We start from the raw sequence: 20,238 nt of genomic DNA, 5'->3' as shown, positions 1-20,238 counted from the left end.
ATAGAAACAGACTCATGTCATATTACAATAACGGTAGGTGTGAAATTATTAAAATTGCACTCTGTGATGATGTTGAGGGTGGTGATAACAGTCTCATGCATAATATGCTGATAGGGAGTTGTCCAAAGCAAGATCACAGCATCAGCGCAAACCAGGACCAGACCACGATCAGGGCGAGCGGGGGGCACAGTATCAGTGCAGCCACAGCACGAGCACAACCAAAGGCAGGGTCACAGCATCGGTCAAAGTTTGGGATCATTCCTCTAAAATGTCTTCTGTACTTTCCTCCCTTATTCTTTAATGCACGCAGACATGTAAGACATCGGACATCCACTTTCATAACTCTGTTTTCTGATGGGATCCACCTATTCAGGACCCCCTCCGTGTTGAGCCTCTCCCTCGGTATGTTGAGATGACAGTTATTAACTCCTGTAACTAACAGGCAGCAGGATGGCCTGAGGAAACGGGTCAGCTCACAGCCTATTAATCACGGAAACGCTTCAAAAATCCGCTCCTTGAATAATCCTGTTCATGTTTGCTGAGGCCTCATCTGTAGTTGAGCTAATAACATGTCAAGAAATCAGCGAAACTGTCCCGTGAAATCCTCCGCTAAGTAATACAGGTGGGTCAACCTGTCAGCTCGCATACTGATCTGAGGGTCATATTTGACTGGGTTTTTGAGGTCGGGATTAGTCGTTCTAATTAATAGCTGAGATCGAGATATGTGCCTCGGGGGATCTTATTACCAGAAGCCTCGCTGTACTTTGTCCCTTAATCAGTGAAATAAACATCCACATCATTTTAATTCACGGTTATTTAATTCACAGTGAATGTGCTGGTTCAGATGTGAAATACTGAGTCTGACCAGCAGAGAGCAGCAGAGCACGAGACACTTCCTGCTTTTTCTCCCACATTACTGCACACGAAGCATTAGTGTCAGGGAAAAAAAAATGGCTCTTTTTCACTTCACTTGATATTAAAGTCTTATCTTATCATTAAAAGCATGTCTTCAAAGGTCCTGGAAAATCTGAAAAATCGTGTAATTTCACAATTTATTTTCCAGGTCTAGAAAAGTCATGGAAATAGACAAAATCATTGGAAAAGTTTTGGGATTTTTTGTGTCTAATGAATTGTGGGGGGGTTGTTTACAGCAATTTCCCAAAGGTAACCTTGCATGACTTGTAAAATTAACAGCAAATTAATTTTCTGTAGCTGTCGAGATAATGTAGCTCTAATATGTGTCTGTGTGGATTTTGTTATTTTTTTATTATCATATGCCAACATGCAGAAATTATGGTTTGAATCTGTTATTTTAAAAAATGCTGCCAGAAAGGAATATTTTCTATTAGGGGTACTTGAAAAGTCATGGAAAACTTTGAAATTTTTTCCATGAAAAACGTGAGATACCTGTAATTAGGTATTTTATGCCAGGATTTATTTTAATGTTTTCTTACAATTAATAAGACATTATTTCTACCTTTGATGATTTGTTTTTCACTCATATTACACACATTCAGTGAATTGTTTGACTCTCTTTTTAAACACATGGACAAAATCTTTTTTAAAAATGTGTTTTTTGTTTGTTTGTTTTTTGAATTTGGATTTGAAACTAGTTAAGTTCTTCATGCTGTGGCCCCCTGAATTTATTTGACCAGATGACTAGTTTAATAAGTGCCAGTCGTAGTCATCTTTTTACAAGAAAATATTCAGAATATCCAAAATATCCACAAATGAAGATCCCTCTTCATTCTTTTACTGCTTTATTGTACTGGTCTAAAGTCCAACATCAGTCTGCAGTACTACAACGCTGGTGTCTGTAATTCCCACGAGGGACGAGCCAAATGTTTGGCAAGACACAAACCAAACAAAACAAAATTATACCACTTCCTATAAGAAAAGTAGTAAATATTTAAATTCATTTGATAAATGACCTTACTAAAAATGTAATATATTGTGCAGGCAACATGGGGCTACATTAAGCCTCTGAATTTTGTATTGTTGACTAGACTTAACTTATTTTTGGGTATCAACCCTTTGAACCCTGCATCATCATCAGTGCTTTTGTGCTGCATTTGACACCTTTAACAGGTTTTTAAACCTTTAAAACCTGAGAGATGGTTTGATTATAATTAAAAAAAAAAAAAAAAAAAACCTAGAAGAAAATGACTAGAAGTTATATTTAAAACTATCTTATATATATATTTAAAATCAGGTCACAGAAGAAATTAAAGTTATTTTTATTAATTTCTGTTTTATTATTATTATTATTATTTTAATTTGGGACTTTTTTTCCAGGTTATTTCCTGTTACTGGAACTTTTCTTTTTTTGTGAATCCTGCTTATTCTAACTTTTTTTTAAAAACATCTTTTTACTAATATCAGAATTGCTCATATTTAGGGCATTTGTTGTTGCTCGTTGCCTTCTTTAAATGTTTTCTGATGAAATCAAGCCAGGTTTTCTCTGGTGTCACAGGTTGTAAATAAACATTTGTGGTGGATGTTTGGTCATAAATAATGTCAGATTAGGAAGCGCTGTGTTGCTTTTACCACTTCAGTCCACCAGAGAGACCAGAGGATAAAAACAACTTTAATCTGACTTCTAATCTGAACCGTTTTGAGATTTAAATCCATGTTTAGTTGTTTGTGATTCATGTATTCTTGTTAAAGATATGAATCCTTGTCTTACACACTCTCACCTCCATCAGAGCGCAGGCTGACACGCCGAGCGTTTTTTTTTCTTTTTTTTTTTTTTTTATCGCTCTGAATGATGGATGTTTCATGTCATGCACAGAGTATCTTGGCTCTGTGGTCGTCACTTTATTTGGTCATTCATTATCAACCCCCTGCGGGGGGGTCATGTTGGGGTCCTCCACAGTGAGACACTCAAAGGAGAGTCTGAGTCCGTCTTTTAGTCTGCCGTCGTCTCCAAGGCTCTCTCCGATCGTATCGCTCTCAGACGGCCGTGAGAAGAATTAAGTCGTTCACAAACCGGGTACTGATGCACAAAGGATACTGCGCTTCAGGAGCAGCGGCAGTAGTAGTACTATAGAAGTGTGTGCTGATCGTTTTTGTACCCACAGCGTGCTTGTTCTCTGCAGTGTGAGTCGTGACAGAGAGATTTACAGAGTGGGGATGATGCCGGGGGATTTGTACGAGCAGAGCAACAGAAACGTGTCTGTTGGTAGCGCGTCACATATAAAGCATGTCAGCAAACACTCACAAAACATTGTTTGTTTGTGGTCCGTGTTGCCTGGGGGGGGGCCCCCCCCCCCCCCCCCCCCGGGGGGGCAGAACTGAGAGCTGAGAGCTGAGAGTGGGTGTGTTTGAGTAGGCGATGATCGTGCAGTGTGTGTGTGGTGTGTGTGTGTGAGGCAGAGAGTAGAAGTGGAGGGTGTGGCAGGTGGGAGCTTCTCATGTGTGACTAAAGACTCACGACTGGGAGGAGTTACACATCTGCCTCTGTTGGTGGTCATGTGTGTATTTCTTTAAAATCCATCAGGCTGTGTAGTGTATGCATCCCTCTCTCTCTCTCTGTGTGTGTGTGTGTGTGTGTGTGTGTGTGTGTGTGTGTGTCTGTGTGTGTGATTTTGTTTATTGGTGTGTGTTGTGTGTGTGTGTGTGTGTTGTGTGCTGTGTTTTCCCATCTATGTTTACACCAGGGGAGGTTAGCAAATTCAGTAGCAGAAAAAAAAGAAGATAATAGTGGATGAGCAGACAAGTCATTTCTAACTGTTCTAATAGTTGATTTTATAATAATATAATATGTAATAATGTATGTTTTTTTTTACTAACATTTTATAGAATTAACCTTTTAAATCCCCAAAAAGCAGAAGTAGGCAACTGTTGGCTCTTTAGCCCCTCTCCAGGGGCTCCTGTGTCCCTGACTAAAAAATATATGGAAATGAATAGCGATTCATTTTTTAAAAGATTTTCATTCAATTTTATCATTGTTTTAGGCCTAAAATTACTCTTACATTTTTCAATTGCAGAAATCTGTATTCTGCACACACAGAATATGAAAATTTATTAGCATTTCATTAACTATGTGCATCATATTTTCTTTGTCTTGGTGCCTTTTCTGCTAAATTTTTTGCCTAATTTCAAAAAATGATATGCGGTCCGGAATCAAAAAAATTTGGATTCCAAATCCAAGACAGGAAAGTCTCAGATTAGAAATGGAGGAGTTTAATAGTGTGCGTGTACAGATCTGTTAACTTTTAACCGCCAACGCTGCAAGTTTAATGTGTAACAAAAAATCATAAATAGTGGTTAAACATATTAGTGAATGCTCTGATAAATAGACCCATAAATAAATATTGATAGGCTAATTTTGACATTAAATGTGTTGTGTTATCTTCATTTTAAGTATCAAATGTTTGTGGCTCCAGACAGATTTATTTATTTTATTTTTGGTCCAAAAATGCTTTTTTTGATAGAAAAGGTTGCCGCCGACCCTGCTCAAAAAAAAAAAAAAAACCCATAAAAAATCAACAAAAAATCAATGATAAATACGTTTTATGTACGTCTACTGACTAACCCAACAGAAGTGCAGCATGAAATGATGCACGGATCAACACAGCCAAATTGCTAGCTGTCGCTGCGAAACCGGCGTGCTGAGTTTGTCCTCTTTTTCCTCGGCCACAAGGCCTCGTCCGCACCCCCCTCCTCTTCCTCGTCTTGATTTCGACTTTTTAAAAAACATAAACTCCACTACAGCGAGGGCTTGATTTGTTTGTTTACATTCTCTCTCGCCACTACAACAGCGGCGCACATGGATGACGCACGCAGACTACATTTTTGTTCATGCGTGTTGACACCGATGGACGAAGTTGAATACCCAAATTACATGAGATCCAGTGCTGCACTAAATTTCTAAGATTACCAGGGATGTCACAGTGGACAGAAAACAAACTTTCAACGACAAAACACCTGACAATGAGACGTCCATCAAACCTTTCTCAAACCCGTGAATAAAGGTGTCAGAAAACACTATTATTTTAATTCCGGATGATCCTTTCTGACCAAAAGCAGAAACTAAAAGCTCAAATGAAAGTGGAGCCAGTGCTTGAGTAGGCCATCCTCCTGCCTCCACCTCCTCCTCCCTCTTCCTCTGAGGCATAGCCTCCTCTCCCCACCTGTCTTCCACAGAGTCCTCTTCTCCTCTCCTGGTCCACTCCTTCTCTCCTCTACGTCATGACTCCTCCCTCCGCAGGGTCATGTCCCCTCATTCCTCCGACTCACTCAAAGGAGCTCTCCTGAGTCCTCTTTCATCATCTTCTCTCCTAAATCCTCAGGGCTTTACTTCCTCGTATCGCTCTCCCCTCTTAAGAAGTTCCTCACCTCCTCTCCCCTGATCCTCATCTCCTCGCGCTCCTCTCGAGTCTCCTCCTCACCTCGTAGTCCCCAACTTAGTTCATACTATTCCTCCTCTGCTCCTCCTCATCGTCTGGGTCCTCTCCTCCTGTCCCCTCTTGTTCTCTCCTCTCCTGTGTCCTACCCATGTCGTCTTCTCTTCTCCTAGCCGCCTCCTCCTCTTCTCTACGGGGGATCCTCCTCTACAGGGTAGCGTGTCTACATCCAATTCCTCGTTCCTCGACTCGTCAATAAAAGCATACGTCAGCAGAACCACTCACTACTCTTGTCCTCAGTCCTACCTTGTGGTCAGATCCAGTCTCTTGCCTGTACTTAATTCTGACTCCTCACTAATACTCCTAATGGATGTCTTCAGTAGACTCACATCTCCTCTCCACTCTGTCGAGACCGTGTCGCTGTCCTCTGAGGCAGCTAAACCGGCTCCTCACCATCCACTTTCGCCAGCCTCATCGCCCCTCAATAAAGCCTCCGATCCAGGAGCACACCTCTGTACGCTACTTTAAGCGCAGCCTCCTCACCTAGTGGTTCTAGCGAGGAATCAAGCAGGCTGTGCAGTTATTAATTCCTCTCTCTCTATAAAATTCTGGGGTATGTGTTTTTTGTTTGCGGTCTATCATTTTTAAAGATTTTATTGAATTGCTCTCATTACATCGTTTGCATTTGTCTCCTGTGTTTAGCCACTTTTCTTTCCATCTACTTCTGTTCAATACTCAGTATCTGTTCTTCTAGCAGGACAAAAAACAGTAAGATAATAGTCTATAGCAGACAAGTTTCCATTTCTATCAATACATTTCCTTTATGATTTATATTATCTTAATATGTACATAATCACTATTTTTTTTCTGCTAAGATACATTCTCTCTTCTAGCTCTAATGGACGGTTCTCAAAAATTTTTTTCAATCTCTTCTAAAACAGGAGAAGTCTCTCAGGATTAAATGGAGGGAGTTTAGCCCTCTGCAGTACCTACTGTGTTCTGTTAATATCGTTACATCATCTAATGCACTTCATAGATGTAAAATTACTCATATCAATTTTATATGTTTATAATCTCCAATCAATTATGAATAGCTCGTCTTTGCAGGAAATCTTCATTCTTGCCCCCCCTTCATAGAATATATTATGCTTATTTTCTCACTTAAACTATGTGCATCTTTTTCTTTTCTTTGCCTTTTCTGAGTAAATCTTTTCAATCCATAGGCTCCGGAATCAGAAAAATTTGGCATTCCTTAATCCTTTACAGGGAGAAGGTCTTTTGGCTTAAATGGCTTTCATTCTGCTACTTGAACTCTAACTTGCCTCAGTCATTCGCTTACTAGTTTTCAAAAGAAATACCTCTTATAACTGGTCTTAAATATATTAGTGACTATTCTGTCTTAGACTCTAAATAGATATTGAAGGCTAATTTTCCAATGTGATATCTTGCATTTAATAAGTATCTCGTTTATTGCTTTCAAACGTTTATGTCATTTATTCTTTGGCCAATTCTAACTCGATAGATAAAAGTTGTCTCGAGCCCCCTGCTCAAGTTAGCAAAAACCCTAACAAGATCATACTATCACTGCTAATATACGTCTATTATTCCCTTCTCTACTGACTACCAACCATACCTGTTCAGCATAAATTCTGTCCGGATCTCTCCAGCCATTCTTTTTCCAATCTGTCTCCATCTCGAATCCGGAAGGTGCTGGGTTGTCGGGAATCTTTTTCTCGGCCATTCTGCGCGTACTCTAGCACCCCCCCCTCCTCTTTCCTCGTTCTGGACGCCCGTTTTTAGCATAAAATATACTCCACTACTCAGAGGGCTCTGATCTTGTTTTTTACACTTTCTCTCTGCGTTCACTATCAGCGGCGCACCATGGATGAAGCACGCAGTCTCATTTTGTTCTGCTTGACACCGATGGTGAACATATGTATATGAGTCCTGCACTATTTTGGAGATGTGGTCTCTTATGTCTCTTCACTTCTGAAATTTCGACCCGATTACACAAATAAGGGGTCGTAGTCGAACAGGAAACTTTTTAAATCAAATTTTGTTTGTTTTAAGGGACGCTCATCAAATACCATCTCGGAACCGAAACTTCGAATTGGGGGCAGTACTTTATCACGTAACAACTATCTTTCATTATGGTGTGCCCTGGATCACATTGAATGAAGAAGAAGAATCAAGCAGCAGACTTAAAGCAAAAAGTCAAAGAAAGAATACAGAGAGGAGCTCTCCTACCTCTCTCCTCCTCCTCCAGTTCATCAATTTTTTCTCACTCCGGTCCCTCACACTTTTATTTTCTTCCTGAAGAGACAGAAGATGGAGAGAATCCCCTTCCTCTCTTCTTCAGACTAGTACGAAGAGAGTCTACTCTCTCCTGAAGATTCTCTCCTTCCCCCTAGTCCACCTCGAAGAGGAGCTGAATTAGAGAAGAGCAGAAGACCTAAGGACGGTCCTCTCCTCAAAAGACCTAACTCAAGACTTCTTTCAGATTTTCTCTCCAGCCGTCTCGCTTTCTACGTAAAAACTCCGAATGATAATCTCCTTCTTCCTCATTTCTCCTCGTCCTCTTCCTCCTCCTCTCCCTCCTCTTCTCCATTCTCCACCAATTACTCTCCTATCCTCCTATCACTCTCCCCTTTCTTTCCTACTCCTTCTCTCCTCTATCCTCCTCTTTTTTTTCTCTCCTCCTCCTACTCTCTCCGCTCTCCTCCTCCTCCTCCTCTCTCCTCTCCCTCCTCTCCTTCCTCCTCCTTCCTCCTCCTCTCCTCCCTCCTCTCCTCGAGTTCTCCTCTCCTCCTCCTCCTCCCCTCTCTCTTCTCTCTCTCCTCTCCTCCTCCTTCCTCCTCCTCTATCCTCTCCTCTCCCTCTCCTCTCCTCCTCCTCTCCTCTCTCCCTCCTCTCCCCTCTCCTCCTCCTCTCCCCCTCCCTCCTCCCTCTCCTCCTCCTCCGTCCCAGGACCCTGCTGTCCAGTGAAGCGCAGCCTCCAACCAGGGTTCTAGCGAGGAGTCAGGAGGATAAGGGCAAGCTCATTAATTATCTCTCCTTCTCTCCCTCCCTCCATCCTCCCATCACACCCTCCCTTCATTACCAGCAAGGTTAATCCCCGTTATCTCCCAGGGAGCCTCATTTTTCACGGCTCCCCGTCTACGACACTTCCTCCCTCCCTTCCTCGTCACGCCCTCTCCATCCTTTTCTCTATGCGCCTCCTCTTTCTCTTCGTCCACAGCTGCTTTTTTCTGTTTCTTCTTCTGCTTTTCTGTCGCTAGTTTTCATCATCACACCAACTTTGTTTACTGTCACTCCTCCTGCACTCCTCTGTTTCCTACTTTACCTCCTCCTTTTCCTTTCCTTTCCTTTCCTTTCCTCCTTCCTTTCCTTTACTTTGCTTCTTTTCCTCACGTTCTTTCATTTCCTTCTATAATTTCATTTTATTATGTTCTTTGTTTTTGGTTTCTTTCTTTTTCATTTCCCCCTCCTTTTATTTTCTCCGTACTTTTTTCTTTTATTTCTGTTTTCTTTCATTACCTTCTTCCTTTTAATCCCATTTAATTTCCTTTCCTTCATTTCTTTTCTTTTTTTAATTTCCTCTCTGCTCTTTCTTTCCATTTTTCATTCTTTCCTTTCATTTCATCCCATATCATTTAATCATCTTTCTTTTTTATTTTATTTCCATTCTTTTCTTTCCGTTTCCTGCCTTCTTTTCTTTCCCCTCCTTCTCCTCCTTTTCTATTTCTTTGTCTCCACTTTCTTGTTCTGTTCTTTCCATTTTTCCTCTTCTTGTATTTATTTTCCTTTCTGCTCTTTCTCTACTTTTCATTTTTGACATTCCTTTGTTTTCCTTTCTTTCCTTTTTATTTGCTTCAATTCCATTTCCTTTCTTTTCTCTGCATTTTTGTTTCTTTATTTTTTCATTTCAGTTTTTTTTCCATTTAGTTTTTTTCATTTTCCTTCCTCTATGTTCCTTTCAGTTTCTTTCATTTTCCTTCCATTCTGCTTTCTTTCCATTTTTTATTCTTTCCCTCTTTTCCTTTGCCTTTTTACTCACTTTCCTTCATTTTTTAAAAATTTCTTACCTTTTTTTAAAAAAAAAAATGCATTTCCTTTTTTTTTCTGTCTTTATTCTTTCTTTTATTTCATTTCCCTTTGCTTTGCTTTTATGTCCTTTGCTTTATTTCTTTCATGTCATTTACCTCTCTCCTCCTCCTCGCCACTCCTCCTCCCTCTTCCTCCTCTCTTCTCTCTTCCTCTCCTCTCCTCTCCCCTCTCCTACCTCCTCTCCCTCCTCCTCTCTCCTCCTCCTCCTCCTCCTACCCCCTCCCTCTCCTCTCCTCCCCTCCTCCTCTACCCCTCTCCTCCCTCTCCTCTCCCCTCTCCTCTCCTCTCCTCCCCTCTCCTCCTCCTCCTCCTGTCCTCTCCTCTCCTGTCCTCTCCTCCTTTCTCCTCTCCTCCTCCTTCTCCTCTCCTCCTTTCTCCTCTCCTCTCCTCTCCTCCCCTCCTCCTCCTCCCCTCTCCTCTGCTCTCCTCCTCCTCCTTTCTCCTCTCCTCTCTCCTCCTCTCTCCTCCTCCTCTCCTCCTCCTCTCTGTGTGCTTACCTTGAGCAGGCCGTACTGAGTGCAGAGTAGATCTATTACAGCTTATCAGTAAAGGACAGGCCGCCGCCGCACGCCGGTGAAATATGGCTGCTGTCACCGCCGCCGCCGAACAGGACCCGTGCGCGGAGCTCGCGGAGCTGTAAGGACGGGGGGAGAGATGGGGGGAGGTGGGGTACGGGAGCCGGCATCGGCCCCTTAATTCAAATTAATGGAAAGATTTCCAGGCCTGATGCCGGCCGTTTGACAGTGATTTGGCACACAATTAACCTTGTCTCCCTCTCCCCTCTGCACTCCCTTCACCTCCTCCTTCCACCCGCAGCTCTCCTTCCCTCGCGCACCTGTCACGCTCCTCGACACAGTCTTATTGATTATAAACCGAGTGGAGATGATGATGTTTTATTAGATAACTGACACTCCCTACTGTTGTATGCCAATTGAATTAGCTCCGAATCACCGACATCCACGCAGCGGAACACGATGTGACTTTGGGTTTCGCACAAAGCACGGCGCTCATAAATTCACAGCACAGTTCAGGGGATAATTCTCCTGACAATACCAGCAGCAGTGAGACTTTGCAGCAGTTTTATTTGCATCGATTAACAGCATTAATGCGTTACTTTTAAGAGAAAAAATGCAGCGGAACATCATAAAAAAGCAGACCTGTGCGACTTTTTTTGTCAGCCCGAGCCTGCTGTACGCACTGCAACGTCTGTCCGAGGCATGATAGATTTCCACTCACCGACCTGTTTAAAAGACCATCCGTCCTGCAGCCTCCGCCTCTCAGCTAGACTTTACTCACTGCTTTTATAGGCCATTTCACCTTGGGGTTCCGGGTCACGGCACCAAACAGCCTATAGCTCTCAAACAGAGGAGAGCAACCGGAGTGTTACAGAGAGCGAGGGGAGGTGCGCCGAGTAACAAAATAAAGGGGAGATGATGTGTGACAGAAAACAGCCTCAGTAACAGTCAGTTATTTAAGTCTGAAACAACTGCACTCAGCTCTGTAGAAAAAAGCCCCAAAAGAAGAAGGTAGTCTTTGTCAGAAATATAAAGTTGTGTAGAGAAATGTACAGTGAAACCCCCTGATTTATTTAAAATGCTATCCTGAGCTTGTTTTGTAATGCTTATTGTATGTCTAGTTTTCAATACTCTTTTCTAACAAGTAGGTATGTGCTAGGAGTTGACAGATTTTTGGACTGGCTGATTATCGGGGCCAATATTTAGCATGTTGCTGATTATCTGTATTTTTTTTTTTTAAATTAATCAATGAAAAAAAAATTGTTTGATTTCTTTTAAAAACATTGAGCAATAATACAATGAGCAACTTTGTTAGAAATGTTCCACAAATGGCAAGAAATTAGTATATTTAGAAATATTTAGGTTTAGAATATCTTTTTTTTTAAGACAGCTAGGAAAAAAATATAGGGGAAAAGGGAATAAAGCTAAGGAAAATCTTTATTTATAGTCAGCATCATTATATATTTTTAATTATGTTACTACGATTTTAGGCACTTTATGCAGGGTATTCCTTTGTTTGTTTGTTTGTTTTTGTTTACCTTTTTCAGATAATTTACTTGTACTTTTTTTTTTTTTTTTTTTTTACAAATTTTATGTTCATTTTTGGGTAGTTTCCCTTTACATCCATTTTCCCTTTTTGCAAACTAATTTCAAATTTATTTCTTTTTTATTGCTCTTTTTAATCTGTTTTTTGTTTGTTCATTGTGCATACTGTACATATCTTTATTATTATTATTATTATTTTATTCTATTTTATTTTATTCAATGTTAAGTGCCTTCCTAATATTTGCATTCTTTTGCCTTTCTAACAAATATGTAATTAACTCATTAAGTTGCTTGTTGTCATCTCATGTTTTTGAAAGAAATCGAGCCTATTCGCTCAGGTTTCAGTGGGTTAATATCTGCGTTTGGCTGGTTGAGATAAAATCTCAAAAACAAAGGAGATGGGAGGGATGTCGTGTGTTTGCAGCGACAGTTTGCAGGTAGTTCAGTGAAGGCGTCTCCATGTATCCTCGCGTCAGCACAATGTTGCTGAGGGTTGATGATTATCCCGCTTTTCTGAGACTCTGTCTCAGCACACGCGTGACATGGACAAACTACAGCGGAGACAAGTATGACAGTTAATGTGGCAGACAGGCGTGAGCGCTGTCAAAAACCTGCTGATGCGACATTTGTTAGGTGAAAGAGTGAGGTCCAGCAAAACACTTTCCGAGGTGGAAAAGACTAACAAGTATACGTTCAAATGAAAAATGCAGTGGGTTGCTGCTGGGTTGGCTAATTTAGCTACTTAAATTCATCTCAGCTGTATTGTAGTCCCTGGTCGCTACAGCTTTAACATCCGTCTAATGATATTCTAAGTAATGCATTTGAATTTGGAGGGATTTCCACAGGTGTGAAAACCACACCAGTCAGCACTGACAGTGGGCGGGTAATGCGCATGGATCGGGAGCTGAAAACTGAGACCATGAAAACATCAGGGTGCAGATTCACTAAATGCCTAAAGTATGACGGGCACTTTCATGAAGCACACCAAGGATGTTAATCCAGAGTGGAGAGCAGTGATGTAAAAGCACACAAGGATTTCTAATAAAACAACTGCGAATTAGAAGAAATGGCAAGATGTTGACTGGCTGGATTTGATACTTTGGAGGCTGCGATGCAACGACAACATCAGTCAGATACACAAAAATAAAATTCAGCAGTTTTGTTTGATCGTCACAAAAAAGCTGTCGGATAGATTATATAAGAAATTCAAACAATAATCCGCACAGCTCAGCCTCCTCTCAGCACTCAGCAGTCACGCAACATGTTGCAGTTGTCCTCATGCAGCGTTGCTTCAGACTGCAGGTGACTCAGGTAGATAATAGCTGTGCGTCTCTCATGGGTTACGCTGTATTAAGGGGTGATCCTCACAGTCCGCACCACAAAAACAGCGTTGGGCACGCACATCATGCACGGAGCGTAGTTCAGTGACTCCCTCTGTAGCACCAGTTTCCCCGTGACTCACGACACATCCGTGTAAAGGGCTTAACACAAGGTAGGAGGGGATAAGCGGCACCCCTGATGTTTAAGCTGCCTTTGCTTTGAAGCAGATGTGAGCATGTGTGTGTTTCAGTCCCCCTCTCCTCCTCGCTCTCTCTTTGTTTGTGTGTGCAGGCTGGTGCGCCCATGAACATCACGAGCGCCAAACCAAACATCACGACTATTAATGTATCCTGATCAGCCCACTGAAAATGAAGCTAATCTGTTGCGAGGGAAATGGGCAGGAATTAGCGCCTTCAATCCACCACTGGTTTCCTTTTAGCATCTGAGGCAGGGGCTTCCAGGCAGGGGGTGGGGGGGTGGGACTGATTTCACAGGGTCCCCAGTAAAAGGGGGGGCCCCAAAAGCCTCTAAGGAAGAGTTTGGTTTTGTTTGCAGTTTTTTTATTTGTCTAAGTAATTAGTGCCATAACTAAATTAAAATTGGCTGAATAAATCAATACTATATTTTTTTATTTAAAGAGTATTGGAAGCTCTCCGAGGCCCCTGCTAAATCATCAAAAAAGTGGCTAAATCATTAAAAAAAAAAAGCCAATATGTTTCGACCATTGCTGGCCCTGACGATGACCGACAGGGGTTGAAACAAGTTGGCTTTTTAAAAATGATTTTGCCACTATAATAAAAGCATTTTAATTTAATTTCTCCTTGTTTTTCACATTTTCGGAGTGCCTGGATTTCCTCTTTGTTTATGGTGAGGACGTACCTTATAATGACTCAAAATTCACATGGTCCAAAACACGTCCCCATGGGGATGTCTGGAAAACATACAAACAGTTTGTGATAACAGCCTGGTTTGAGACATTGAGAGAAAGGGTAGGGGGACCCACAAAGACTCCTTATGCATAGGGCCCAGGATTTGGTGCTACGTCCCTGATCTGAGGTATCCCACCTTTTATCTCCATGCATCTTCTAGCTGCATCTGCGCTCACAACAACTAGTGGTTGTGCAGACTTGATGCCTGCCGTTCTTTCAGATTACAAATACCGGCGTTCATGTATTGCAAGTGATGATTAATTTCATACTTGTTGCAAAGCCCTGATACACATGAATTGAAATTCTAGCCTGAAAATCGTTTTTTTGTTGACTGATTAAAGAGGAATTTCAATTCATCTCATTCACTTTTCAGCCAGGAATGATTGAACTGAAATTGAATGTAGTGCAACCCAAAGTATCAGGGCTAAAAAATCCATCACACTCTCACACGGCAGACTCTCTTGTATGTAAAGTGTAAATGTGTTTGTTCTTCTCGCAGACCATCGTTCGAGGGAACCGGCCACCCAAAGATGCTTCCATCAACGGCCTGCTGGAGGATTTCGACAACATATCGGTAACGCGCTCCAACTCCCTGCGCAAAGAGAGTCCGCCAGGCGCCCACCAGGCTGGAAGCAGCTCCAAACCCTCCGGCAGTGGTCATCCCAACGCTCCGGAGGAGAACGGATTCAACCATTACTACTCCCGCTACTCCTGTGACCTTGACACCTCCAGCAGGGACTTCTCTCTCGATCCCAGCAAGCCGAGCTTCTCCATAGATGGGGACTGGGCAGTTGGGAGGCACTATCGATTCACCAAACAGAATGGTCACTCGTACCCCATACGCAGCCCCTTCTACCCGGACGCCATGCCCCAAAAATCAGACTATGGCAAACTTCCCCCGGACTACCACACCTACTTGGAGAGCAAAGGGCGCTCTGCTGATGAGGTGGCCTCCACAGTGGGGAGCGGGGTGGGCTCCAGCGGCTACTATCGGGCGTCTGTGGGTGGCTCGTCCAGCCAGGACTACAGGGACACTTCAGTGGGCACGCCCTCTCGTGCATCGCTGCACAGCGAGCAGATCAACTACCCAGACAGTGAGTGGAGCTACGGCGGCCTGCGGGACGAATATGAAAAGCGACCCAAGAGTTCCTACGTGACGCAGACGAGCCCCACGCCGGCTATAAGGCAGCGATCTCGGTCAGGCTCTGGGCTTCAGGAGCCAAATGTCCCGTATGCGGCCAGCGGGGCGTTCAAGAACCCTCCGCAGGCCCACCCTTACAGCTCCTACACCTACCCCCGCCTCTCGGAGAGTCTCGCCAACTCACAGACCTTAACCAAGGTAAAACACCACACACAGAGCTATGCATTCGAGAATTTTCTCCAAAAAATCTGTCCAGTCCAACACTGACTTTGAAACTGCAGACCTTAGTTAATAAGCTCGCAAACACTGACTGTGCAGGGACCTAAATTTTGTTTCCTAGGATGCTGAAGGCATCATCAGCCCTATACCTCTTTTTCACCGAAATTAGTCCGTGTTCATGGGTTTTTTAAACTCAAATTAACCTGCTAAAAATGGGCTATACCCTGCTTTCCCATAGAGTGCCTCAGGGATGCCAACACGGCAGCTAACGTGGCCCTGACTCCTCTGACAAAAACCCTGATTTTTCCTTTGGATTTTGCATCATTGCAGAAAATAAACACTGTTGTTGTACTTACACATTTTGTTCTGCAAGATAATCCTCACAAATAAATACCACTTTTAGGATTCCTGAAGCCTAAATACAATCACCAGAAGTAAAAAGCTAACATTTGGCTGTAAAGGAACTACACTACGATCGTGTTGCCATGACAACGAGGCTGTAAAGCCGTGTTCTGCGCGGTTTGCTGTGATAACATTGTGTAGTCTCATTTAACCACTTGTTAGCAACATTTTTTTTTTAAACACAAAAAAATCAAAGTTTGCATGTTGGGTGTTAACTGACGTATTTTATGTCATAGAACAAAACATGAAAGTCTCTTAAATTTGTGTTAAACACAGACAACCATCCACTTTGAGTCACGCCTGTAGAAACATGTCAGAGAAAATTATATACACACTGAATCCGACCTCCCATCCACCTGCAGTCTGTCTCAGTCTGTCTCTCTTTCCCTGTTTCTGTTCTTCCTCCATACGTTTATTCTGGCCCTCTCGTCCGATAGACGCTGTCAGCTGTTAATCGGCTCTTCCCTGGAGGAGGCAGGCGCTGCCACATACAGAATCCTCTCTCTTTAGTCGCCACTGTCTCTGCACACAGTTCAATTAATGCTCACGCTGACCATCGACCAGAAAGCTCTGAGTTACACAAAGAGTTACGGCAACGAGACAAAGAGAGGAATGAAGGATGAAGGGAACAAAGGAAGAAGTGAGAGGCAGAGACATGGCAGGAAAAAAGAAGTGAAAGAGAAAATGAAAAGACCAAAATCAAAGGTGGACATGACTAAAACAGAGCAGAACTCACAAAAAAACATATGATAAACTGCAAAATTTTGACATTAATTGTGTGGTTGCTGTATGGCGAGGATATGAACCTGAAGTACAAAAACAATGTGAAAAAGTGCAAAGAATAAAAAGAGCATTATTATCAAAAGCAAAATTCTGCTCACAAAAGTACACTTTTTTCTAAGGTTTAATTTGGAGAAACATATATGCACATATTTTCCCTAGCTTTTTTCCCCAAGACATTTTTCCCTAGCTTTTTAAAAATAATTTACTAAATCTACTAATTTCTTGTAATTTTTTACCAGGCTGCTCATTGCCTCTTTTCCCATGATTTAAAACAAAATTGCACCAATTTTCTCAGGGTTCAAAGGTTGAAATACTTGTTGAAGGCATTTGAAAGCAGCGTTTTAAAAAGGGATGTTGCTCCTGGTTTCAAAGGGTTAAACTGTTTTATACATCACTGTATCACAGGTTCTCTTAACCAAAGATCTCGCCAGCAGATTTCGCAGATTACCACCTCAAGGTGATGAAATGATTACATTTTATTTATTCTTACATAAGAAAATAAAAGAAAATATAAAAATACTGCTTTGATGATTTGATTAAACTGTAAAATTGCTAAGCAGCATGACCTGATATTAGTGGCCTGTTTCCGAGCTTATCGTGTATAACCTGGGGCCAGATGTATACATGATGAATATTTTTGTTTTATTTTTTTTTTAAGTATTTTTTAAATGTTTTTATTGGCAGCCAGAAGATTAAAAAAAAAGACTGCTACAAAACCTTTTCTTACGTGGCAATTATAAATCAAAGCATAATCAAGGGCTTAAAGTTATTAAAGAAATAAACAAGCCAAAAAAAAGTATATCTTTTAAAAGAATAAAAATTGAAAAATTAAGAAGAAGGGCAATAACGAGAGCAATAATAAGCAAGGGAAGAAAAAAGGGGAAAGAGAAAACATCATAGTCTTTTTCCATTAAATTCTTAATCAAGACATCCATCTCTATAACGTTGAGGAATATTTTGAATCAAAGTCCCACTTTGATCAGTTAGGACCCAGATAAAGAGACAATAAATAAATTACATTAACTAATATAGGAAAAGTGAAAAAAATACACTTTTACCTGTAAAAAACATATTAAAATGTCCAAATGAAAATTATCGAGTGTCTTCCACAGTGGCTACATGCAGCTTTCTAAATGACAAAAATAACACATATTTCTGCCTTCGTGCGTGCGCGTTGTTTTAGTTTTCTGTGAGTATGTTTGACAGTGGGCGAGCGTGATGCAGCCTGCGATGTGCTCCAGTGGAGCAGTGGGACAGATACCCAAGAGATTCTCCCACACAGACACAAAAAGAGCAAACAAACCCTCCGTGCATTAGTGGCTGTGTAATGTAACCATATGTTTCCAGTATCATTTATTCGTGCTGATTCTTTTACAGCAGTGTTATTATGCAGAAGTGCGTATTTGCAGTAGAACATAATGGATCTGTTACACAGTAGACGAAGGCAAACAATGCTGCTCATAAATACAGCAGCGGGGGCTCGTCACACTGAGAGTGGTCACTCTATGAGCTGTTCTTCATATCATTTCTTTATATATTCTTTAAATCATTCTCCACAGCTTTCAGTGCCCCATTAGGCTCTTTATTGAGGTGTGTGTGCCGCTATCACAGCTCCCCTCCTGCACACACAGCGAGACCGGGAGCTGAGAGGAGAACTGGGTTTGCTGATGTAGATCCCAGGGTGCCTTGATGAAAAACCATTTAACCCGCAGGCTTCAGTAAGTAGCACTGAGAATGCAAGAGTGGCAGAATTGGATGCAGGGAAGGTCATTTTCTTACATATTGTTTATTATTATGGAGTCGTCGTGCTTGAGGAGCCACATTTACTTTTCTGGAAATATAAAGTATGTGAGGGGAATGTAAAGGTATAACAGGATGCAGCCTCACGCAGAGGTTGTGTATTGATTCAAAAAGCCAAAAATGTCCATCTGACTGTATTGTTATGATTTGATTTGATGCTCTGCGTCAGGGATGCTGAACTTGCTTTGATTGGGGGCCACTTTTGCAAAATGACAGGAGGCCAGGGGCCAGTCGCAGCAGCACCATACATGGTTTTTGGGTTTTAGGAAATTTCTCGTATCTTAGGATGTTTCTAGGATTGTAGGACATTCGTAGGATTTAGGACATTTCTCAGATTTCAAGATGTTTCTAGGATTTAAAAAAAAATTCTAGGAATTTAGGGCATTTTCAGGATTTTAAGAGGTTTCTAGGATTTAAGGACATTTCTCAGATTTTAGGGATGTTTCTCGAATGTTAGCATATTTGTAGGATTTTGGGACATTTCTAAGATCTTAGGACATTTTCAGGATTTTAGGACATTTCTTGGATTTAAGGACATTTCTTGGATTTAAGGACATTTCTCTGATTTTAAGAGGTTTATAGGATTTAAGGACATTTCTTGGATTTTAGGACATTTCTAGGATTTTTGGAAATTTCTCAATTTTTTTTTTTGCATTTGTAGGATTTTGGGGCAATTTTAAGATGTAAGATTTTAAAACATTTCTTTTATCTTAAGATTTCCAGGAATTTAGGACATTTCTAGGATTTTAGGACATTTTTTTTAGGATTTTAGAACATTTCTTAGATTTTAAGAGGTTTGTATGATTTAAGGACATTTCTCAGATTTTAGGACGTTTCTACGATTTTTGCATATTTGTAGGATTTTGGGGCAGTTCAAAGATTTTAGGACATTTCTAGGATTTTAGGACATTTTCAAGATTTTAGAACATTTCTTGGATTTTAAGAGGTTTCTAGGATTTAAGGACATTTCTCAGATTTTAGAAAGTTTTTAGGATTTTATGACAGTTCTGAGATTTTAGGACATTTCTAGGATGTTAGCATGTTTCTGGGATTTTGGCATGTTGCTAAGACTGTAGAACATTTCTCCAATGTTAAGATGTTTCTATGAATTTAGGACCTTTCTAGTTTTTAGGACATTTCACAGACTTTATAACCTTTCTATGATATTAGGACATATCTCTGATTCTGGGAATTTCTAGGATTTTAGGACATTAGCGGCTTAGGACCTCTGTCAGGGGTGGGGGACCACCCTGCACCACCCTGGGGGGCCGGTTTTGGCCCGTGAGTCCTAAGTTGAGTATCACTGCTCTACCTTTTGTTTTGTCAAATCTTGAATCAAACTGAATACAGACTATAGTGAAGAGTGGGCTGAGGAATCAATGCACCCTAATTTACTCTGTGATGGTCGGAGATTTTGCAGCAGTGGTAAGAAAAAAGAGGAAAAAACAAGAATCAGCTGGCAGCTTAAGAATCACTATTCTTCTCGGCTCATGGACCTTGTAACAAACCCACCCCTCTCTCTCCTCTCTCATTCTCTGCCTTTTCTTCTCTTTCCCTCATTCAGCCCACTCACACCACTGAAGTAAATCCCTCTTTTTCCCCGCTGTTGTTGGGAGCCGGTGGGGATGTAACAGTAGACAGCACGGAGACTTGGCCACACACAGACACACACAGATACAAACACACACACTTCCTCTCTGTCTTCCTCCCTCTCCCGCTCTCTGTGTTTCGTGGCGAGCGCGAGCTCAGTGCCGCAGCTCTGGGTGACAAATTGATGTTGCGGCACTTTCCCTTTCTGCAGCCTTAGCATAAAACTGGCCGAACGATGTTCCACCGCGGAATTCAATTTCACAGTTGAGTTAGGTTGTTGATTACCCTGCCAAACTCAGATTAATGCGCGTTTAACCAACATGGATCAGGAGACCCCTGGCTGACAGCCAGCCAGCGGTGCCGGCCAACGATAGGGGGCCGCGAGACTGGGCCGTCCCTGCAGCAGCACCCCCCTCCACCTGCCTGAGAGTGATTGATTAAAAGAGTTCACACCATGTAATTATACACCATCCCAACACATCAGGGCTCCTCCTCCTGCCCCTGTCTGTGTGTGTGTGTGTGTGTGTGTGTGCGTGTGT

The 20,238-nt window shown here is 41.8% G+C and overlaps 1 protein-coding gene across 2 annotated transcripts in view; it reads left to right on the top strand.

The window, feature by feature from the left end:
- The window catches only part of pak5 (p21 protein (Cdc42/Rac)-activated kinase 5), a 104,998-nt gene that overhangs the window by 66,049 nt on the left and 18,711 nt on the right, over positions 1-20,238 (top strand). For both annotated transcript variants that reach the window (XM_042502961.1, XM_042502960.1), the window contains exon 3: positions 14,264-15,103. In XM_042502961.1, the coding sequence (XP_042358895.1) occupies positions 14,264-15,103 (840 nt within the window). The remainder of the gene's footprint in view (positions 1-14,263; positions 15,104-20,238) is intronic.

The sequence above is a fragment of the Plectropomus leopardus genome, chromosome 16, assembly GCF_008729295.1.
Source record: "Plectropomus leopardus isolate mb chromosome 16, YSFRI_Pleo_2.0, whole genome shotgun sequence".
Lineage (NCBI taxonomy): Eukaryota > Metazoa > Chordata > Actinopteri > Perciformes > Serranidae > Plectropomus > Plectropomus leopardus.
This window is presented reverse-complemented; position numbering and strand designations above follow the sequence as displayed.